Raw genomic sequence first — 25,587 nt, 5'->3', positions numbered from 1 at the left:
GCAAGCCACCTAAGTAAGTAAGTAAGATATTTAAATCAGAAAAATTATTTTTTTTGAAAATCTGTAAAAAAGGAAGTAGCGCCACTGCTAGGGGGATTGATCAATCGGCATAAAACTTTGGGAAATTGGTTGTGGGGTCGGAATGAACATTTATGCCAACTTTGTTTAAAATCGCTGATGGTCGGATCCAATTTTTCCGATGTTTGTGTACGTTTTGGATGGAATGACCCATATGACATTCGGCCCGCAGGACCTTCTTTCAATATCCGGTTTTCCGAGTGATTTCTATACCTTTATACTATATATTTATAGTGGTATTTAATCTTTTTGTTGTTGAGAATCACTTAATTGTTTAGTGAATAATCATATTTTAATTGACAAAATGTAAATAAATGTTAGCAATTTTGGCTATTTCGTCGATAGATTCAAGAAATGAAAGATCAAGTTCAAAAATGATTAGCGAACTGTGTGTTTCGTTTATGTTCCGTTTAATTATTTTCATATTTTCTATATAAATTCAGTTCCTCGAAGGAAAATTGGCGCTGTCAGAAATTACGTTTATATTCCGTTTAATTATTTTCATATTTTCTATATAAATTCAGTTCCTCGAAGGAAAATGGGCGCTGTCAGAAATTACGTTTAGCTTCGTTTTGAAGTGTAGCCTAATTAACGGGAGCCCGATTGAAACGTACCCCTTTCTTCCTACTGCATTAGGGCTTAGATTATTAAAATAACTAGATATGCCAGTCTTTGATTTCCTCATGCATGAGTAAAAAGTATGCCGTCAGCACTATCTATTGGCGGCAGGGTGTATTAGACTCTCATAGGCTTTATATCGCCTTCTCATGTTACACAAGTGTTAGTGACAGATGATATTGCCAAACGTGTCCCTCTGAGAATGCTTTACGAACAGTGTTCTGGCCACACTGGTGAGGCCCTCGCGCAACGAACTTAAGTTGACAGCCATGCTAGCTGACAGTCGAATGGTTGTCAGAAAAATAAACAAGTCAGAAGAAAATAAACAGTGGAGAGAAGAAAAGTTGTGGAAAATTGAAAGTCATCCTAGACAGTTGAAGTTAAACTTGTTAATAGGGAAATTTAAAGCTAATCGGAAGATTTAGTTTAGAAAGCATAAAAGTTGGACAGATTTCTTAAAGTGAGTTTTAAAGGAAGCGCGAGAAGGATAGTTGTTTGTTCGCGGAAAGTGTTTAGGAAAAGCAACATAGTTTGAGTAAGTCTAATGAAGAGAATTTGATGGACTTTGATGTTTTTACAACCATTGATTCATAACTATAGGTACGAGTGTACATACGGAAACGATTAAAACGGAAAAGTAAAAACATTACAACACTACAAATAGCGGAATTGTGAGTAGTTGATAATGAATTATAGTAACAAATGAAACTAAAGCCGGAAATATATTCATTAGGGTGGTTGAACGACGAACGACGAACGACAGGAAAAGAAGTTCACATAAAGGCAGATAGAAAACAATAATGTGAGTAGAAAGCAAGAAAAACATTAAGACAAAAATAATACTAACGGTCGAAATATATTTTTAGTTTTGATCGACGCTAAAAAGGATCGAATTGCAAAGATCGTTTTCTTATTCTGCGGCGTCACAACAAACAGTATGACCGGTTAGTATACCCGCTTGCCGTCAGGAGCCACTTTACTGACGATTGAATCTGCGAAGAGTGGCTATGTCTATCTATGTTTTTAATAATCTAAGATTAGGGTAATTTTTGACCCATCGGAATACTAACCGTTATGTGGCCTATATGTTTTTCCTACGTAGAAGGGCGATAGGGTAGCCGTGTACCCATGATTATTTCGATGCTTAAATAACTAGATAGAACTAAGCAATATTCGTTTAAGTTGTAGATTTTGACAAAAGCTAGAAGGTGGCATGCATCAATTTGTGAACCATACTTCCGGTGTCCCGGAAACGGCTTCCGGAAGTTACGAGAAAAAAAACTAATCATGCGGCATATCAAAATTTTCAGAGCTTATCTGACAAATCATTAGACCACAAATAAATTCATAAAACTAAAAAGTTCACCTGGATTAGGTTCCGAAGGCCTAAAAATAGGTTTCTGTTTTCTACGGGATGTTGCAACAGGTTCGCCTTCTCGCTACCCGATTAACAAGCGGGTGGCTTAAGCGCCACTCTCCGAAGGAGAGACCACCCACCGAGATTAACGGTTGCCCAGCCTGAGACTCTCGCAGAAACAGATTGCTTTTTTATTCATATTTCGGGAAGGGAAGCTGGTTGGCAGACTTAAACACGATGCGCTATACTCCGTATCGCTAACCGTAAAAAACTTTACCGACAATACAGACCTGGCACTTAAAAACAGCAGTGTTCGAACTCGCGGAAACAGCCAAATGAACGGGGAATTCTCATCACTGACTGGCCGAATCCAGTTTCCACTTGAAAATGACTGTAGACGATTCGAGAGTGTCCTTAACTAATGTCAACCTCCCCGATAAAAGAATGACCAAACTAATAGAAATTGAAAACCGAACACATGAAGAATCCCTTTTAAACCGACTGCATGAAGGTTTGTCGCATGAACTAAAATGCTCGCTTCTGGATTACAACTAGGTATAGGTTTATATTGAATCAGCATTTATCAAATAATTCGCATTTTGTATTTCTATACATCATAGATCCGATCAATTTAACATTTTCACTTGCCCAGGCTTAATAATCTCTTATTCTATCCTTTCCCTTTCCCTATCTCTACTCGTTAGCGGTGTGCAAAAGAAACGTACGCTCACTTAACGGGTGTGTGGTGGGCTGCTACCAACCAGCTGCTGTTGGTGTGGTTAGGGTCTCGGCCCGTATAATAGTCACATGCACATGGAAAATTTTCAAAAATAAATGTACTCACTCTTAACCCGGGGTTTCCATGAGGTTTACCGTTGCTGCTGGTGGTCTATGTGGTTTAACAGCAAAATGGCGGGCCGCTATCACTTTCCTGGGCAACACGCGATTTATCCGATCCGCGCCACGCGGATCCCGAAATTCACTCCTGCTGTTAACGGCGCACGGCGTGTGCAAAATTGGCTACTTTATGCGGCTAGATGTGGTTTCTCTCGATGTTAGTTGCTGCTGGGTGCTGCCGATTGCTATCCCCTATCCAGCCTATCCCGTACGGGGCGCAAATTGACGTACTACCCTCGTCCGGCGTTGTAGTGGGCCGGAAAATCTTGAAGCTGACGGTGGGGTCATGAGCAGTCGATGACAAAATAGTGTGATGGTAGTAGCGTGTTCCGTGACCGATCTAGTAACAAATGTAAAAAGCACCACACAACGCAAGTAATGCACACCGCCTTTTGGCAATAATAAGTGCCCTACCTTTCGCAACACACTTGCAGGCACGAACTGCGGTCGCACACGGGTAGCACTTTTAAAACGAGGAACATTATATCACTGCCTATCTATGGGAAAGGGGAAAACTGCTTTAGTTGGCTAGAAAAAAGACATCTTCATGCGTTTCACTGCCTTTGCTTTTAAAACAAGTTCGTCCTTGATCGGAAATCTGCGTCGCGAAGTTTTTTTCGCTGTGTACGAAAGTATGTACGAAGTTGCATTTTGAAGTGATCTTCTTTTAGCGCACGGTTTCCATTTTGCCAACGCGCCCAACCCCAATCACAGAGAGAAAAGTGAAACGCTCTCGACTGCGGAAGGGTCATCAGCCTTTATCGACAGGTCATCCTCCTCGATCGAGTCAGCGATGATAGGCAAATTAGGCAACAATGATTCTACAATTGATGAAGGGACGGTAAGGGAAAGTAATGAAGAAGGATTTTTTAGGGAATGAAGGGGAAAGAGTGGAAAGGAAGGGGGGGGGGGGGGTGATAGGTAGCTATGCTTAACAAATTGTCGTTGTGACTCCTATTTTTTGTCCAATGCTGGAAGAAGGTGTATGGGTCGAACCAAACTATAATCAGAGATTAGAACCGGATTTGAACCCACAACACCTGCTAGGGCGTGTGGTTCGCTGGTATCCGTATACCTTTGAACCATACTTTCAGGACGGCGACACTATGCAGGCCCTTACGACTTGCAAGGTACTGCGTGTGACGTTGTTCGTCCGAAAGCGTGTTAGTCCGCGTTTCTCAGCTCTTCGGAGAAAGGCTCCGTTCCGCTCCGTTCATCAATTGTAGAATCATCGTTTCAAAAAAATATTAATATATGCCTGACCGCATTTCAAGGTCATGACTAAAATCACGAGTTTGGTCAATTTCATAGGAACGGAGCCTTTCTCCGAAGAACCGCGCTGAGAAACGCGGACTAACACGCTCTCGGACGAACAACGTCACACGCAGTACCTTGCAAGTCGTAAGGGCCTGCATAGTGTCGTCGTCCTGAAAGTAAAAAAAAACACGTTAGATTAAAACTTCTCGGTCGGTGGTTTCTACAGTAGGTGGAGGAAGAGGCACAATTTGTGTCTAAAAATAGCCCAACCCATGTCGCTATGGTTAATAAGGGGGGTTGTGCAGACTTCTTTTGTCCAGCGCCTCTATGGTTCAAAGGTACACGGGTACCAGCGAACCACACGCCCTGGCAGGTGTTGTGGGTTCAAATCCGGTTCTAATCTCTGATTATAGCTTGGTTCGACCCATACACCTTCCAGCATTAGACAAAAGATAGGAATCACAACGACAACTTGTTAAGCGTAGCTACCTGTTACCCCCCACCCTTTCTTTACACTCTTTCCCCTCCTTTCCCAAAAAAAATTTCATTACTTTCCCCTACCGTCCCTTAATCAATTTTAAAACGATCGTTTCAAAAAATATTAATATTAATGCCTGACCGCATTTCAAGGTCAAAGACTAAAAACACGAGTTTGGTCAAATCTTAAATTAATTCCAACAACTATATACATGTGTGTTCGTTACAATGAGCAATGATGCTACCTACAACATTTAAGTTTGGTTGATCATGAAAGAATGCAGTTAATCCGGAATCCGAGAAACAGATGATTGAATTCTCTCTCTCTCTCTCTCTCTCTCTCTCTCTCTCTCTCTCTCTCTCTCTCTCTCTCTCTCTCTCTCTCTATCTCTCTATCTCTCTCTCTAACACACCCAAATACATACTTTCCCAAACTCTCACCCTATTTCTCTTCCAGTCACCCCGTCTCACTCTCACTATTTCTCATTTTCTCTCTCAGTCTCTGGGTTTCCATTCACGCACACTCTGCGCCCATTTCTGTGCAGTTACAGCAATATTTTGTCATAATCAGAAATTAGCTTTTTCCTCTATGTGCTGCCGGAACCTGTTCTATGAGCATGGGATGGACATTATCACTTAACAGATTTAACATGGTCATAAAATTCTGAAAATTTTGATATGTAACATGATCACTTTTTGTTGGAATCGGATATTGGCCACTTTCCTGGGACATGCGAACCTTTTTCCGGCTCAAGGAAGACTCTAGCCGGAAGTTCATGCACACTATTCTTTAGTTCTTGTCCAAACTCACAACTTTGCTGAATATTGTTTAATTCTATTGTGTCGTTTAAGCTATGTAATAAGCGCACACGGGTACCCCGTTGCCCTTCTACGTGGTATAAATTGTTTTTGGTCCATGGTTATTCCATCCCTTATCCAAATCTTGGTTTCAGTGATGGCGGTTTGGTCATCGGGTTACTAGAAAACTAGTTTATTTGCTATCTAGACCATCACTAAAACCAAAATTAGTAACGTTGGTCAAACAAGTCTCTCTACCCTTATCCAAATCTTTCAAAATTTGCTCAAAATTGTTTATCTTGATCTCTAAGAAGATGTCAGAAAGTTTCGTAGTGATACACAACACCTACATGATTTTACTAACATTTGAATATCACAATGGGTACACGGGTACCCCACTCGTTTCTCAATAACGGCTAGAGACTTGATTTTCTGACTTTTCTTGATATTTTCTGACATCTAGAAGAGATGCAGCAAAAAAAAGTTACATTTACATTTTGCATTGGGTTCGAAAACTACCTTAAATTTGAACTTGCTCTCACTCTTTACCTCATCTTTGCCTTTGTTTTTTAAACCGTTTTCTAATTTTTATTTTTTTGTGTAAAAAAAACTTGTGCACGTGGACATTGTCCACACCTTCTTCTCCGTTCAGTGGACAAGCGCAGACATTTTTATATCTCCCCTTCTCTAAAATGCCCACGTGTTATATGGATGGAGCCTCAGAAAACAAAGAAAACTGAGAAATCAGGAAACAGGCATAACTGAAAAATAAGCAAACAGGGAAGTCAGAAAACAAAACAAACTGAAAAATAAGAAAACAGAGAAAACTGGGGAGTCAGAGAACTGCGAAAACTGAGAAATCGAAAAACAGAGAAAACTGAAAAGACAGGAAAAAAGAGAAAACACCTAAGTCAGAAAACATAGAAAACAAAGAAAACCGGGAAGTCAGAAAACAGAGAAAATATAGAAAGCTGATAAATAAGTAAATAGAGAATTCAGGCAAATCAGAAAACAGAGAAAAGACAGAGAGAGATAGACAGAGGGAAGTCAGAAAACAGTGGAAACCGAGAAATCAGAAAACAAAATGAGGAAACTGAGAAATTGGAAAACAGAGAAAACAGATAATGCAGGGAATTTAGAAAACAGAGAAAAGTGAAAAATCAGAAAACAAAAATAACTGAAAATTTAGAAAACAAAAATAACTGAAAATTTAGAAAACAAAGAAACCTGAAAAATCAGAAAACAGAGAAAACATGGTAGTCAGAAAATAGAGAAAATTGAAAAATCAGAAAACAGAGAAATCAGGAAACAAAGAAAACTTAAAATTGTCAAAACAGAGAAAACAGGGAAGTCTAAAAACAGTCAAAACAGAGAAAATTGAAAAATAAGAAACAGAAAAAACTGAGAAATCGAAAACAGAGAAAACTGAAAAATCAGGAAACAAAGAAAACTGAGAAATCAACAAACAGAGAAAACTAAGAAGTCAGAAAACAGAGAAAACTGGAAAATCAGAAAACATATAAAATAGGGTCAGCAAAAAAAGCATAGCATAGTTTGACCGCCCGTGAGTTGCCCGCGATTGATCTAAATCAGCTGAAATTGCACAAAGAACCATCAGTATGATGCTTGGGAGTAGCAGATCATGCTCAGTATGCATTTTCTGGTGATCTAATTTTTTGTGATGATCAATAGCAAAGCTGGCCACGCCCATGCAGGTCAATTTGAGAGGGAAAGGAATGTTAGTCCGACACTTACTACTACTAGAGACCGAGGAATTCTTTGCTTGCATCATCCACAAGTGTCACAGGAAGGAGTTGTTGTTAGTAGAAAGGAATTGATCTGGATCCACCGAGGCAGGTGGTGCGATCACTGTCATTCGAGCTCGCAGGTAGTGGAGATCCGACATACCGATATAAGAAGAAACTATGAGAAATCAGTTTACCGCACCGAAAGGTATGTGCTATCAACATATTCGATTCGTTCGAAATCGCTAGCGGTCAGTTATCAAATACTGATAGCTGTCCTGAGACAAACGTGTCTATTTGGCGATTCATCAAAAACATTGACTGCGCGAGATACCTTTTGGCATCCTTCGATCATAGAATTGGCTTAAAAACGCTGACTACTTTATTAGGGAGCTGTATAAAAGCTATCAAGCTTTTGATATTTGATAATCATGTGGTAGAAATAACGCGCAATGTTCCTAACTAACCGACTTCACGATTAAAAGGCACGTTTATACGATTTCAATAAAAGTTCCGGTTTGTAAACGCACCATTGATAAGGCCTTCTAAAACAACCACTGTCGGAAAAATGCAACGAGCGAGACGCGAAAACAAACGATGCTAAATTACCATACGAAACGATTCTCAGTATGTAAGCACCGGTTGCATGAGACTAATCTGGATATTCGCAAATTTTGTTGTAAGGCCAGTAATTAAGAAAATTAAGATCAAAAATACACCTTTTTATAAGTAAAATATAATGATAGTGGTGCTACATAATGAACCATAGTTTGAAAATTTTTATCGAGAAATATTACGCACATGGTGGCTTGAAAACCTCGTGACAAAGTTAAATTTATTATGGGTACCTGAAATTAAAAATCAGGCACAATGAAGCGTGCCAATATAGTCTTTAAGTTGATAAGCATTTCCTCCTATCAACACTAATATGCAGAGATATAGCGCCCTGCACGCGTTAAAACAGGGTGTCAGCAAAAAGAAAAAACAAAGAATACAGGGAAGCCAGAAAATAGAGCAAACTGAGAAATCACATAAAACAGAAAACAAAGAATACAGGGAATTTAGAAAACAGAAAAGTAAAAAATCAGAAAACAGAGATAACAGAGAATCGGGGTCTGCCACAAAAGACGTTCATTAAGACTGTCGCAGTGGTCTTTTAACCCAATGCCCTTCTGGCATACAAAAAAAACAGAGAATTCAGAAAACAGAGAAAACAAGGAAGTGAGAATACATAGAAAACTGAGAAATCAAAAAACATAGAAAACAAGGAAGTCAAAAAATAGAAAACAGAGAAAACAAACGAGTCAGAAAACAGATAAATCAGAAAACTGAAGTCGCGGGGATACCACGTGGACGTCCCCCTCCGCTGGACGCTGGGTTTTGTTTTCAACTTGATTCATTCAGTAATCATTAAAAAGAATCAAGGCAGCTATAATATACTTCGATTTTGGCACTGGTAATAAATATTCGCTTCACTTCACTTGAATATTCACACTACATTTGATAACCGTCTATCTTCTCGGAGGTAGAAGCAAAAGGCAATCACAAAAATAATACCCTTCGGCGGGGGAGCGTATGTGTGCGTATATAGAAAGATTAAACTGGAGGAACAAAAGTAGATAGGAAACTATCTAATTTAAGGGAGCGGCGGAAGGGTGCGGCCATATATCGAAATTTTGCCAGTTTCATCCTATTTATCATTTTTCGCACCAAAAACTCCCTTACTTCACAAGAAATATCTTCGATTGTAGCGTCATAAAATAACTAGCCTAAATACACTAAAATGGTAATGGACAACCGATAATAGTTTCGATTGTTTAGGAAGATAATGCTGCCATTTGTTTTTGTTCACTTTATGCTATTTGGCTATACATTAGAGCAGTGATGGCCAAACTGCGGCCCTTCGTCATGATTCGTCCGGCCCGCGGACTGATTTGACTTATGAATCATTTTTTTGATGACACAGGGGTCACTCAGTTCAGTCGTAGTACCTCGTGCATATTGTAGATCTGATTGCGTTCCGGTTTAAATCTTGTGGTTATTCCTAAATATCGACTTTTGCTGCCACCTATTTTACATTTTGGTATGCGCAAGAATGGCCTGAGGTCATTGCGGCTCGCAGACTTATGGGGTGAACTGATTTGGCCCGCACCACCCCTGTTCCTGGGCACCACTGCATTAGAGTGTCCCAAAGTAGCACTATGTTAGAGAACCCGGGGGCTCACCTTAGGGTGTCACAACAAAACTTTTATATGGCGTCAACATTTATTGACGCGATTTAGGAGTCGCACATTTGAGTTTCATGAAAAAATGGCATTTTCTAGGACTAAATCCCAAAAATTTTTTTTAGAAGTGTTAAAGTAGATGAAGCAAGGTACTTAACTATTATTTTCACAATCATTGAGATCTGATACATTCATAAAAAAAAGTTATGGTGGCATGTCTAGAGTCATATTTGGTTACAGAAATTTATTGAATTCGGCCAATCTTTGAAATTTTCGAAATTTCAGTTAATTAAACGTCAAAACAGGGTATCGAACAGTGTCTCAGAGCAACGTAGCTATACTGTATAGTTGGAATATTTTATGATGAACAACATTGCCGAAGAAAGTATGGACGTATGTTCCAATCTCGCTGAGATATTTACGATTTTATGAAGGCGGAACAAAACACATTTCTGTAATTTTCAAATTTTAGCAGTTTTATGTGAAAGAGATAAATCACAAAACTTGAACTATTTATTCTAAACATCACCTACGTTTTTGATAAGAGAAAATATGTTCCTTACACAGAATTTGGCACAATTTTGGCTCAAGGATCACTTTTAAAAAGGGCGAATTTATTTTATTAGGTAATCTGTTCGAAAAATCGTATCTCGGAAACTAGGTTTGCTGCAAAATGATGTCTAAGCATGAGTTGTAGAAAATTGATTTTTTGACACGCCGTTTTTACACGTTTTATGTTTGTGTATGTATGTGTGAAATTGACATATATATATATGGATGTGTAAATGTGTATGTATGATATATGCATGTGTGTGTGTTTGTTGTTCTTGTATACACCCTCCAAGCATATATTTATAAGGGTGCTAATTATGCCTCAGGGGGTGCTCATTGTGCCCCACACACTGACTAATTTTTAGTTTTTGAAGCTTGAACTTAAATTGCAATATTCGTCATCATGTCAATTATTTTTCAATTTGCTAAGAGTATGCCTTTAATTATCGATAGTGAATTTAAGTTTTGCAATGATGACACTTTAAAAATTAAGTCATTTTGGATGCTTAAATCAACCAACAAGTTAGGGTGCTCATTATACTCTATTCAAACCAACCAAATAGAAACCACACAACCAAAAATTCGCTAAATATTTTCTAGCAGATTGAAATTTAAATGCAACTCAAGGCATTCATTTGAAATCCTTACAATAAACAGTGAGTTGAAATTGTGCACAATTCATCAGTGTGCAAATTTTGCTACTTTTATATCCGCCGTTCTGTAGTTCAGTGTGTATAATTGATACAGGTAGATTTTGAATTTTTTTTTGGAAGTTGAAGTGAACGCAACCACAGACTTAGAAAACACACTCTGTTGACACGTGATTGATGTTTGAATAATGTTGACGTACTTGGAGATGTCAACTAAAACGTAATCCCATGTTAAAATACTCTTTCCATTTCCTCTATAAACAGCAACACATAGTTTAGTAAAACTAAACATATGAACAAAAAACTACTCTTCGATCGAGGGATATTTAGATCAAATCTTTTAAAGATTGACACCAAATTGTATCAGAAGGTGAGTCACACGCCCTATTTCTACTATGCGACATCGTAATACTTTACGATAAGGTTTAGAATCCACTCGCCTGTGATAAATTATAACGAATTGTATTTTACTACGGTCTTCACCAGTTAACTGATTTATTTCAATTCTTGGCATAATAAGACATATCGCCGTCGCCGTCTTCGCGGATATTTTGTTTTGCATATTTTCTTTTGCCTGGATGCCGGTGCTATTGTGGTATGTCGTTCAGAAAAGGATGGCGATGCTAATGTTTACGAAGAAGATTGTGGTTACTGGTTTGACCTTGCTTACAATTGGAATTGAAAAGTATAATTTTTAAACTTCGGAATACATTTTTTTTTCAGCATTGGCGATGTTTGGACTGCTCATTCACTTTCAAAATAAGCGATTGCTTTAGAAATAAGTTTTCAATAGTTCCTAAAGTTATTCAAACGTGAATCGTTTCTCTCCTTTAACCGCAAAAAAGAATCCATTACTTAGTACAGGTTGTTGAAGACCTAGTGCTATTCGATGTCATCAACTCTCGGAAGCCTTATTCCTATATTATATCTGAGGCCTATCAAAAATTTAGGCTTTATGTTTTGAGTGTCCAAAGAGTTTTATGATCCGCACTGTTGACGCACTCTGTACTATTCTAGCGTAGGTCTGTATTAGAATACGCTGCAAAATATACAGCAAGATACAGCAGATACAGCCCGTATTGGAATTTAATTTTCCAGGCTAGAAGCAGTTAAAAGGGGATTTTTACGGTACGCATTGAAACAGTTTCACTGGAAAAACTCTATAGTGCTTCCGCCACACAAACTGACAAACTGACGCGGCTGATCAAAGCGACCCTGAAGCGAGTGATGTGCTACGTGCGCGTTTCGGGGACAATCTCGAGTCCTTTCGAGTCGCGCGGAGGGTTGCGGCAAGGTGAAGGATTGTCTATGTTATTCAAAATCGCTATTGAAGGTGTGATCCGGCGAGCGGACATCGAAACGAGAGGAACGATCTTCAGCAAGAGTAGCCAACTCCTAGTCTTCGCAGACGACCTCGACATCATTGCTAGAAACCTCCCCTCCCCCGAACCGTAATTATTGATAACGATAAACTGGAAGTGATTTCGTATATTTGAGATCTTTGATATTGCCGAAAATAATACGAGTAAGGAGACTCAACGACGCATTCAAGCTGGAAATCGAGTCTGCTTTTCTCTCTGCAAGACCCTTCGAACAGGTAGCATGCGCCGTCGAACAAAGCTGTCGATGTAAAAAATACTAATCAGACCGGTGGTCCTCTATGGACTTAAGACAGTAACTTTGCTTACAGAAAAAGTTGCAAGCACAACTTGGAGAGATTCTAATCGTACACCTGGCGAAAGTTGGGAGACTACGGTGAGCCGGCTACGTCGTACGAATGCCAGACGACTGTACAGTGAAATCCGTTCTCTTCAAGAACCCCACCGGCATCAGGAATAAAGGGGCCCAACGTGCCAGATGAATCGAGCAGCTTGAAGCCGACTTGTATCTATCGAGGTGCTCTCTGAATTGCCAACGAGTAGCCCAGGACCGAGTACAGTGCAAAGGAATTCTTGATACGGCAAGAGCCACCCCGTATCAGTTGGCTACTCTTGCTGAAGATCGTACCACTCGTTTCGATGCCCGCTCGCCGGGTCACACCTTCAATAGCGATATTGAATAACATACAGGACAGTCCATCCCCTTGCCGCTACCCTTTGTGCGATTCGAGAGGAACTTAAGAGTGTCCGCCAAACCCGCACGTAGTACATCGCTCGCTTCAGGATAGCTTTGATCAGCCACGTCAATTTTGTCCGAAAACCCGTTCTCGTGCATTATCTGCCATAGCTGTTCGCGCTCGACTGTATCGTATGCTGCCCTGAAATCCACGAATATATGACGCGTGGGCACGTTGTACTCTTAAAATTTCTGAGAGACTTTATTGGAGAGTAAAAATTTGATCCGTAGTAGCACCGGCCCCATATAGCCCGCCTGATACTACCATTCGAATTCTCTCGCTATAGAGAATAGATGAAAGATGACGTAACCAAATCTACGAGTGAACCTCATAAACGGCGTTGACCAGCGTAAGACCGCAATCTAGTCGATTGCCCTTTTTGTAGATAGGACAAACCACACCTTCCATCCACTTCTTCGGTAGTTTTTCCTCCTCCTAAATCCTTGAAATTTTCCAGTGAAGTACCGTTGCTAGCGGTTCTTGGCAATTTTTGTAGAGTTCTGCCGGGAGTCGGTCCTTTCCGGCAGCTCTACTGTTCGTCAGCTGACCAATTTCTCGCCGGATCTTCGAGATCAGGAGCCGGCACGCTGTTATCGTTTGTAGGTACTCTTAAGTTAACTTCCGTTGTATTTTCTTCTGTAATATTACCGTTGAGATGCTCATCGAAGAATATTTTACCTCGTATAGCTTATTAGACACTATTATTTGCAGCTCAATTTCTGACGTACTTGTCCATTATTGACAAAACTTACAAACTATAACCCGTTTGAGAAACAATCACGAGTTTTGGAGGATAAAATTCAATCCTAAACATTTTTCAACCAGCTGAATTTAGTTAATTGTTTAGATGAGGTTCCGGCAAAATTAAGAGTTAATAACAATTTTTATGAAATAAGATATTCACTGCACGATGCATTTCTAAAAGCGAACTATATGAATATAAAAATAATTTGAAACTCGTGTCTCAAATGAAAATTTACTCGCATAAGTCATCTCTTTGTGGTGATTCGCCTACGGGCAACCATTTGAATCGTACTCACACTAAACACCATGAAAATCAGTAGATGTGCCGTGAAAGTAGCAAAAAGCCGTTGCAGAACTGTACAATGCCGAACATCTGAATGAAACTTTTACCAGGAAGAAACATTGTGCCAAAGCCGCCATAATGTCCTCACATTTGTTTATGTTTGTATATGTATGTACTCTCGTTGTAAGTTTTATTTTTTATCCATTTTCAGGATCGTGGCCGCTTGGATGGATACTGTGTGATATATGGATCTCATTAGATGTTCTACTGTGTACAGCGTCAATCCTTAGCTTATGTGCAATTAGTATAGATAGGTAAGTGTATGCTGCATTCCGCGCTGTATATCACCTTGCTGTAATAAAATAATTAGGACAAGATACAAAACATCTAGATACAGTTGGTATATCGACATACTTTGTAAGTTCCTACTAGACACTAGGTTAGACAAAATGATCGAAACAGGTAAAATTTTGTCAAAATTTCTATCAAAATAACACATTTTTTGAAAGTGGAATACGGAGATACAGGCAGTCTACAATTGTAGATAACCCACAGTTATGGATCAACATTGATTTAAAATCTCTAATTTAGATTAACATATCATTATTATTAAACATATTCAAACAGAGGTATCCTTGTTGAATTCATTTGGTGTTTTATGCGAAATCAATTTTTTGTTTCTTTTTTGCGGTGGATATTGGCATATTGGGACATGACCGCGAAGCCTTACCAATATGGATGTCAAGGTTCAAGATTTTATGAGGTTTAAAATTCTGAAGTTTGACACCCATATTGATACCGTTCCGCCGGTGTACCCAGTGTCGGTAACTCATAATCAGCGCATCAGCGCGATAGATGTTACTGGCACACGGAAGCGGCCATAACATGGTGGTTTCTCAACAGTTTCAGCTTTCTTTTCACCAAACGACAGGAAATGAAGTCTAGTTTTAGGACAAAATATCAATGTTATGTATTGTATGATAGAAAAGAGTCAACCGATGAAAATTTTTTTGTTGAATGAAAGTTTTTGACATACCCCCGGATAACCCGTAATATATCCGCTGGTTACTGCAAATCTCCAAATATTTCAGGAAAAATAAGTAAATTTTCCCGTCGAACGCAAATAGTTTCACCTAAAAAGGTTTTATTTTGTAGAAGTTAGGGCCGTCTGAATTTTGCTAAAATTTTCCCTGTCTCGATCATTTTATCTATACCTAAATATGTATGTCTAAATGTGTAAATATTATATCCTATCTATACGTTTAGCGCTCCAAGTTTCCTTGATTATTTTCGACTGTAAATTAGGCATTTTCTTTCTAAGTGCCTCACTGTTGCTTGAACGGTACGACAATCAAATTCCTGACAGTTTCCCTATTCGTTTATATGTTTTTGGAAAACTGTAAATAGCTTTAAGCATAGAATAAAATATGTGTGAAAATAAACTGTCAGTGCTGCCCTAGCAGCACGGCCAATCTATTTGCTCCAAGCTATTTTGGTTACTGTTCTTGTTTTCCGGTAGAAAAAGGATGTTGTCAGAGCTGCTACTTTCGTACACCTTTGAGTTTGAGTGGCATGCGTATTATTTTTCAAGCTTCTTTCAGTGGGCCTGTCGTTGTTTGACGTTTGACATTAACGTTTGCTCGTTCAGTACTAGGAAACCTAGAGCTAGATCTTATCAATTCTTTCTCACTCGCCGTGGGGATTTATAGCCCAAAAGTTACCAATGATAATGGAGATATTTTGGACTATGCGTTACACGGTCTATATTTTGAATCACTCCATTTGGTTTTACAGTGGTGGTCCAAACTAGAGACCGCGTAACGTATCGTCAAAAATACTTCCATTACCCTTGTTGACCACATGGTAGATATTTGGTTTAGCAAGTTGGGATCCCAAGTGAAAATGCTACATTTTATTACGTTCCTCTAACGGTTTTCGTGACCAAACTTATAACACCGCTAATAAAACTATGAGCTCCACCAGAACTACCTGCACACTTAACAAAAAGCACCGAATTCGGTAAAATTTTACCGAAATCTAAGCAGCTGAACGTTCGGTAAAAATTTCGATGGTGCCAATCGACGTTTACAGATCATTAGTAATGTTTGGTGCAATAAAAAATTTTACCGAACGTTCAGCTGTTTAGATTTTGGTAAATTTTACCGAATCGTTTAAGTGTGTGATGACCGCTATAAAACTGCTTCCCGACCATGTGGCCCATTCTTCAGAAGGTTTATATAACTTCTTTAAGAGTCAGATTATAATCTCCAGTATTCTTACACGCTCTGCAGAAATCAGCAATAAAACCGATCATGCTTTTCGCCACTTAACAGCTACCGCCATAATTTAATGAAGCTTTGCGCTACAAAGCTATAAAGCATACAGCTTGCTCTGGTAAAAAGGTAAATCAGTCCGCCAGTTTTTTTACTTAAAAATTCATTTTATATTTTATACATTTGTACAGTTTCGAACTAAAAACTCGAAGCAACATTTCACCGCCATGGTGTGGTCATGTTACAAAACATCCTTTTTAAAGAAATTTGGTGGTTTTTAAATTGATGATGGAATTAATGCGAGTGTCTCGTTTGTTTGTCTGTCGTTACAGTTTTACTGTCAGATAATCCTGATGGATTCGGTTTATGGCGACCATAATAAAACATCCCATAGAATAATTAATAAACTTTCAGCAATCTTCGTTGGTTTGCAGCGTATGCGCATTAAATTTTATCGTACATATTAATATGATAGGTGGATAAAATTTTCGAAACTGGTTGTTTTAACAAAATAAATACATTCAGTTAGTCAATTTTAACTTCTCGCAAAATAATTTTAGTTGCTTCCTGTGATAGAAAATTGATAATAACTTTCTTTCTGATACACACATTGCTTTGATGATTTTTTTATGCGAGCTAAAACATAATATGGCAACATGGTCTTGGATGAAAAAATGATTTCGGTGTCGAACTCTAAAATTCTGCACAATAGCTGCAATAAATCTGATGGATCAGCGTGTTACCGTTTGAATAGCTCTATAAAACTAACAAAGTGGAGCTATCGACTATTGATGATTCCAAACTTTGTTTTCGGCAGGACAGTTAATTGGCAAAGCAAAACGACACATTTATTCTATGCCCGACGTTTCGATGTATTTAACATCTTTTCTGCAACATAAAACAACATAGTTAACATCATTTCTAAAATATAACAATAGAACGTCATCCAGAACCACGCATCGTCTTTTGTCTGGTGGCTTCTGTAGAAGGTTTGAACAAAACTAGTCACATTGATCAGTAATACTAGCATTAAAATATAATAATGTTGAATACAAAAGTATTCTTATATCGATTTGTGCATAATGCAATGAACAAATTCAAAACTCACTGTATTCGAACGAAATTCTTGCGGATCGTTTTAACATACACCCTGGCTGAATCGGAACACTATTTGGCTATGGCTACTGTGATGGTTGAATATTTTGTGTAAAGGGCTGTTGTATATTGCTGCTGCTGGTACTTGTTATTGCGTGTGTGCGTGTTGAGTGAGAAATTTGTTTTGCTCTGTTAGTTTTGATAGTGTGTAAGATTGCAGCGTATGACGTTCTTTTGTTATATTTTAGAAATAATGTTAACTATGTTATTTTATGTTGTAGAACTCCTTGAAAAAGATGTTAAATACATCGAAATGTCAGGCATAGCATAAATAAGTGTCGTTTAGCTTTGCCGATTCCCGAAAACAAAGTTTGGTATAAAACTAACAGATTTATTACGATTTGACAAGCAACCATAATAAGATTAATTTTGATTGCTGCATCATATTGTATTGCAACGCCCCACGTAAGTAAGGCACATTTATAACCCAAGTAACAATTTGAAGTTTTATCACGTTCCACTAGCGGTTTTGATACTAGGATATACTAGGATACTGGGATATGGCAATATTGTCTCGTATAAAAAGATAATTTTGGTGTTAAACTCTAATATTCTTTATGATAGCAGCAATAAATATGATTGGTCATAATGTTACAGTTTTAATAGCTCTATATAACTAACAGATTTATTGCAGTTTGACAAGCAACCGCGATAAGATCAATTTCGATTGGTGCGCCATATTATATTGCTACGCAACACGTATGGTAAATTTATAAGAGACGTGGTGCAACCAACTGATATTGTCGTGGTAATATAAGCAACCACAATAAATTTGCTTTATTAACAATTTTGTAATTGTTTTTTAGGGGTCAGTCTCGGTGTAGTGGTTAGCATTCACACCTCTCACACCAAGGACCAGGGTTCAAATCCCAACCCTGCAGAACTTACGAATGACCCAACTATAATCTAACAAAAAAAATGGTTCTATAGCTTTTTTAGCAAATTTTTTTAGCAACTTTTAGGATCAGGGTGGCTCATCTCGCAGATCTCGTGTCCACTCCATTCGGTCCTGGGCTATGGGTCACAAACTACTAGATCATCTCAAAACTCGTCACCTTTGAAGTCAATTTTGATTAGCTCGAGCCATCTAGCTTGTTGCGGTCAGCCGTAGTCTCCTAACTTTCGCCAAGTATGTGATTGGCATTTCTTTCTACAACTCGTGGTTCATGCGCCTGCTGCGCCACTCTCCGCTTTTCTGTTTATACTCCACCAAAAACAGTCCGTAACACCTTTCGTTCGAATACGACAAGTTCACGTATGTTTTCAGTAAGCATGTTTACCTTGTTAACCGTTATGTGTGCGACAAAAAAAACACCTTTAGCAGGGCGACAAGGGTACCCGGGTACCCAAAATTGATATTGTTATAACATCAACAATTTTAAACCGATTTCGACGAAATAGGTGTCATTTGATTCGTTTATTTATCTAGTTGTGAATCATTTGGCCATTTGGCCACTAAAAGACATACGGGGCCCGAAAATCCGGAATTCCGACAAAGTGTCCGCTGTGAGAAAGAGAAATGATTGTATTGCAGGATAATCAGTCATGCGGATACAAAAACTCTCAAAATTCATACAATGTACTATTTCATATAATGAGATGAATCAGGGTGGCCATTCCGGAGTAGGTTCCTGTGGGGTCATGGGTGGCCAGTCCAGGATTGGAGGTAAAACCTAGCAATATGGGTATCAAAGTTCTTGGAATTAGTTCGGTAGGTGATATTTTTTACATTTCGATGTATTTTGATTGGTTATTTCGAAAATGGTTTCTACGGGGTCACAGATGATACCGCAGGATTCAAGATAATGCATTATCAGCATTAGCATTATCAGTATTATCAGAACCGTTCAAAACGTAGAACCATCCGTTATACATTTGGAACCAGTTCCGAAATTATTAATCAGTACTAAGCTGGCCATATCAGCTCAAAACATCTAAAAGATCCGCTAAACCAATTCTAATATTGGATTAGGCACCCAACTGGCCATTTGTAACCCTAAAGGAACCCAATTCTGGAATGGCCAATGCGATCTAAAGTCACCAATTTATATAATAAGATGAAAAAAGGATCCACAATGTCAAGTTCAAAGCTAATAGTTTTGCTGAAAGCTGATATTCTTTCAAAACACGCGGCTTCCCACGTTATACCGGACGTTGCTCCGGAATTACCGATTCCCGGGAACTACATGTCATTTGATGGCCAAATGCTTTATCTAATCAAAACTAGATAAATGTACGAATCAAATGCCACTGGTTTCATCTAAATCGGTTCAACATAACTAAAGTTATGAAGATAACAAATCATGGGTACCCGGGTACCCTTGTCGCCCTCCTACGTAATAAAAAAATTCAAGTGACTCTCATTGCTAAACCCCTTTATGGATTTGCACCAAAAAACCTCAATTACTTAAGATCAACGAGTTTTACGATGTCGCAAAATTTCAATGACGTATGTTTTAAATTGAATGAGTTATAACTATTTTAAAACTGAAAAGGTACCCGGGTACCCTGTCGCACACATAACGGTTAATACCGTAGGTAGAGGACTAACGATCTACAAAGAGTTTTGGAGAACATGGCGTATGTTCCTTGATAAAAAAAATGTTTTGCGGAGGGCAAATTATATCCAGGTTTCAGCTTGAGTGCATTTTGGAAATTCTTTACTCATGTTGTTGTCGGCGTTAATCACAGAGCTCAACTACATTGACGAAATTAGTGATGAAGCTTAGGAGTTGGTTGCTTTTGCTGATAAACGAGCTTTTCGTCTAGATCTTCGCTAGACGAATCACACCCGCAATTGATATTTTACGCAACATACAGAACAATTCATGACCATGCCGCAACCTGCGGTGCCATTCGAAGGGACTAGAAACGTGTAGCCGTTACGACATTGATTCTGCAAATTTCTGCAGTTGTTCCAATTCTTCACGATCTTTGTCTTCCTTTTGGTGCATTTTCCTCTTCTGGATTACTGGTTGTCAACTGGTTTCGCGCTCATCGATACTTGGCCTAGATAGTTTTCCAAGCTCTTTTGTTTCCTTTTCATCGCTTGCTGGTATTACTAATCAGATCAGCCATTTTATGCACTCACGTTTCTTTGTAAAGGGAACCAGTCTCGCATAGCGGCAAAGTATATACGCTGCTGACCGTTATCATTTGTGTCAGTGTACAGAAGACGAGACTTGGGTGTTCATATGTGATGACGATTGGAAATGTCAGTAAACCGACTTCACCCATTCGGCTTCTTAGCCCGTTCGTACCCATTTCGAGAGACGTCCGACGTAAGAAGTTTTTTTTTTTCAAGATTTCGATTCTATAAATTTTTCGTTTATTTTGATACTAAGTTTAAAAGGATTCCACAACAGGAAATGGATGAAAAATGATAGTGCACCTAAATATTCCGGCGCCTTACGAAACAAATTCCCAGTCCCCCAGCAAAACCTAAGTCTATTGTAGTGAACACTGGCAATCCCACCAAATTCACAGTAGCGGGACAACAGGTTGAGCAGGTGGACGCCTTTCAATATCTTGGTAGCCAGACAACGCCCGATGGTGGTACTATTACTGATAGAGCCGGCTACTGGTCAGAAAGGTTAGAAGTGACTCTGCTGGTCTGCATAATATTTGGCGCTCAAACCAGATCATTCTACATACGAAAATCCGAGTTTTCAACTCCAAGTTAAATTCATTACGCTGAATCGTGGTGCTGAGACGCAGAGACAACGCAAAAATCGCAAATACTTTGCTGGTAGCCTGACAACTGGATATCCAATGAGGAACTCCATCGTCGATGTCATCAACTTCCTATAGCAACAAAAATTCGTGAAGGTAGGCGAAAGTGGATCGGACACATTTTGAGGAAGGGAGCGAACGAGATTTGCAGAGAAGCACTCGATAGGAATCCGTAAGGATAGCGTAGAAGAAGCAGACCCAGAGGTTCATCGCGACGCAGCTTAACCAACGACATCACGGCTGTAGACGAGAACCTATCCTGGCGACAAGTAGAATTCATGGCGGGTAACCGTCGGCAGTGGAGATCTCTGATTTCATCTGATCTGTTTTTTGTTCTGCTGGACCGGCGGACTTGGACAAATAAGTAAGCAGCTTACTGAACAAACTTACCGCAATAAACCATCACTCCTGGTGCCTGTGGGGTACTTGAAGAGAACGGATTTCACTGCACAGTCATCCAATATCCTTGCAACGTAACCAGCCCAGTGAGGTCTCTCAACTTTCGCCTGGTGTACGATAGGAATATCTCCAAGTAGTGCCTGCAACGAGTGATTCGTACGCCCACGCCACTCTCCGTTATCCGTTTGCGCTCTGCCAAAAAGTGTCCGTAACACATTTCATTTAAACACGACACGTACATCTATGTGTTCCTTATGCAAAGTTACTGCCTCAAGTCCGTAGAGGACTACCGGTCTGATTAGAGTTTTTTACATAATCAGTTAGACTGTTAGAGGCTGTTACAGTCAATAGGATCGTAGCAACTAGCCCTGCAATTGTCATGCACTCTAACAGCTGACTGCGAATTCTGTCGTATAAAAACAGAAGGTCAAGTTTTGATAACGGAATGTAGCACCTAGGTTTTGCTTTGCTTTACATCATCAGTTTTGTGCTGCAGCGTCGAAGCGCCTTACGGAGGGAAGAATAAGCTCGAATTCCAGCTAGAATGCGTCGTTTAATCTTCTTACTCGAATTATTGTCGGCGGTGACCAGAGATCCCAAATATAGGTACTCATCTACCACATCCAGTTCATCACCGTCAATAGTCACTGTCCGTGGAATGCGAACGTTGTTTTCTCTGGAGGCTCTGCCTACCATATGGCATACAGTGCCTTCATCGTCTCAAGGTTTCTAGTAATAATGTCGAGGTCCTCTGCGAAGACTACGAGTTGATTATTTTTGCTTAAGATCCTCCCTCTCCCGTCCATCTCATTGCCGCAACCCTGTGAGCGATTTGACGGCTCCCGAAACACGCACGTATCACATCACTCGTTCAAGGGTAACTTTGATCAGCCACGTCAGTTTACCGGTCTCGTGCTCGATTGTACCGTATGCTGAAATCTAAAAAACACGCATATTTTTGTCGGAGAGAAAATTTGATCAGTGATAGCACGGGTCCCAATGAAGCCCGCTTATAACTCTTACTATTGGGGATAGACGACGCGGTGTGTCCACCAAACCAAAAAGCTCACATCGGAAGCCCTCTGGTAGAGGGCACTTTACACTTATTCAAGCCAACAAAAATTATATACAGATTTTTATTTTCAAATTCAAAGTTTTAATTTAACTTTATCTCTCACGTTTAAATGTAACTTTTCCTCATCATTTTCGTATCTCCCTCTCGATATCAAACCACCATCAGTATCTAATTTGATCACCTTTAAAATTTATTCTACCTCTTCCATCGCAGATGGTGGACTTATTGCACAAACTGCAGAGTAAACGAAGCAAGAAATCCTCTGTGTAATCAATTTTCTACTACATTCCAGCGTCGGCCATGGGCAGCAGAGGCTTGGTTCACGCGAAGTTTTTTTATTCGCACTTGCGGCAAAACTTTTAATTTTCTAGCGCAAACTTGCTCGGTGAAAAATGTTATCTACGTTGCTGCCACTTTTTGCTACCGGCTAAGAGATCAGATCCGAACATTTCATCTGATTTGATTCCGTATCTCTCACACGACTGTAAAAGTAGGCAATTACTGCGATGAAAGCGCAGAATAGGAAATGAGCTGCATTATGGGCTTGGAGTTTAATACTGCGGAAAGTTTTCATTTTCTCGTTTTCCATACTATAATGCATTCACTACATTCATAGTTTTGAAATAGCTGAGCTGATTGACTTTTGAGAACCGACGCGGTCTAGCATCTTTGCTGGTGATTATCGATTTTTTTAGTTTAGAAATTGGCAGGTCTTGTAATTAATTCAATTATTTATTGGACCGTTACATTATTTAGAACAAAACTACAAGGTATACATCCCTAAGGATTGTACGAAAGGATGATGTAGGACTAGATCAGATTATTAAAGACTAATGTAAACTACATTTCTGGCATATATATGTTTATAAGAATCTGTGAGGGCCATTGTTCGAGTGAATGTTGAAAAGAGAAGAGCGAAATATTCAGATTCAATTCTTCATTGAATTCAATGGTGGCTTTGAAAATACGTGCAGGGGAGGGGGGGGGGAGCTTTATAAGTACAACGCCTTCAACCATTGAGACAGAGATTTTTTAAAAATTACTTGTGTGCATTAAGGTTGAATTAGTAATGAATGACCAGCCCACAGATTATTGTATTAAATATGATTATGCGTAGCTTGACATGTTTCAATCATCTTACTTTAACTCGCTTGTGGCCTTTAAAAGGGTCATTGGTTACAAACAACATTAAAGCCAAAGCACGTTCATCACCAATATGACGTGCCATTCGAATGTCCTTCTCTTTTGACGTGAATGGCAATAAGCACGTGAGTTAGCGGCGTCGATTCACTGTCTCTTGCTCCGAGAAGGTTTTACTAGTTTACTTTCACAGCTTACCGCTTGTTACATTACAGAAAATATGGCAGAAACGCAAAAATTTCTGTCTTATTTGTATAAGACTTCCCCCTCTTAGAAGGGGAAGGGATCTCAGTACACCATAGAAAAAATCCTGCCTTCTGAGACCCCCACATGCCAAATTTGGTTCCATTTGCTTGATTAGTTCTCGAGTTTTGAGGAAATTTGTGTTCCTTTTGGATAGGAGCCCCCCTCCTCTTACGCCCTCCTTGAAATTGCTCTCGCCATCCCCCCCCGCCGAAAAATGCTGTTCATTTTATCTATCCAACGACCCGGGCAATGCAATGTAGCCATCAACTAGATATGTGACTCTTGTGGATGCTACTAACTACCGTACGGTGGGCATGATCGACATTGGACATGAAAAGAATTAAACACACTTGTATGAACGTAACTATTATCCATAAAAAATCTTTTTGCTAACTGTTTAGGCTGAAAACTATTACTTACACAAGAAAAAATTGCTGCGGGTTTATTTTTTGTTCAGTGATGAAATGCACTGATGTACAGAGTATTTCAGCATTCGCTATTATTAACGCTTCTAGTGTTCTGAGCTTTCGAATTATGCTTATTTACCCGTACATAACTTCTAGAGCGGGAAACCAAGTCAGCCAAAAGCTCATGAAAATTCAGATGAGTAACATTTGTGCAGAAATTTTCATGGTCCGCGTGTTCACCGTTTTCTGATTGCTACACCCATTCCTTCAGTTCAGTTCAGATCCATTCAGTAAAGTTTGCATTCGGAAATAAAAAATTGAACTTTGGAACGAATTTTATCGAAATTTCACTATGTATCATCATTTTCTCGGCATTTCTTGCTCGTTTCCAGAGCCATAATCGAAAATAGTATTTATGTATACAATCCATGAGCATATTTTAATAACGCATCTATACTCTTCTCCTTGCATATACCCGCTGTTAAAAGTCAAAAATATAGGTATATGCCATCAATGTATATAATCGCGTTAACGTGTACTGCTGTTTACTGCTGTCGGAAGGCGAAAGAGTGTAGAACAAGGCAGTCTTACAGAAAACGGATAGGTATGGTTGCATTGAAATACGGTTTGCAAATCATTACGTGATGAGTACTACAACCTCTGCTAACTAGAGACTTGTTACGAGATTCGTGCAAGTAGAGAGTAATGAGTCTGCAGTGTATAATTTTTGGAACACATTAACAAAAACTCTTGCAGACATAGATGCTTGTTTTTCTACACCTGGCAGTTGGTCTGTTTAGTGTAAATTTACTTTACATGTAGTTTGTTATAGTGATAGTCCCTTGACTAAACTGAAAACAAGACGGGTTGCTGTGAGCAATTGTGCAGAAAACAACGATGCGGTGGCTTTTGGGTAGGCAAGAAGACAGAAGTGCAAACGTATCCCAGCTAAATAGTTCACATGAATAATTAACCTACAGTGCACTTTTCTTTGCTAGTTTTTACTGCTGAGCACAACAATGTAATTATCTGATTTTTTTGAAGGAATAGTTTCCTTTTTTCATTTTCAAAACCATATAGGGTGGCGGCACTAGTTTTTCAGTCTGTTTCTATTTTGGGCCTACCCTCTGTTCTCCGCATCCTAGTGGGAAAATGATAACTAATTCTTAGCAATATATAATACTATAATTGAGCATTCGTTTCGTAGTGATAAATTGGTTCTTCAGGTACAGATAACACGAAAACAGAGTGGGCCCAATAATTAGCAGGGTGCCGAAAATACCATCCAATGCGCTTTGTGGGAAATATGGTGGTCGAATGAGAATCAGAAGTAGGGAACTGTGGGTAAGACGAACAGGTTAAC

General features: G+C 39.1%; 1 protein-coding gene across 1 annotated transcript in view; it reads left to right on the top strand.

Moving 5' to 3' along the window:
• Positions 1–25,587, top strand: part of LOC128733205 (tyramine receptor 1-like) — a 139,627-nt gene that overhangs the window by 99,260 nt on the left and 14,780 nt on the right. Inside the window, exon 4 of the mRNA XM_053826900.1 lies at positions 14,009–14,111. Coding sequence (XP_053682875.1) covers positions 14,009–14,111 — 103 coding nt within the window. The remainder of the gene's footprint in view (positions 1–14,008; positions 14,112–25,587) is intronic.

This window comes from Sabethes cyaneus, chromosome 1 (assembly GCF_943734655.1).
Source record: "Sabethes cyaneus chromosome 1, idSabCyanKW18_F2, whole genome shotgun sequence".
NCBI lineage: Eukaryota > Metazoa > Arthropoda > Insecta > Diptera > Culicidae > Sabethes > Sabethes cyaneus.
The sequence above is the reverse complement of the archived record's forward strand: the minus strand, read 5'-3'. Positions and strand labels throughout refer to the sequence as shown.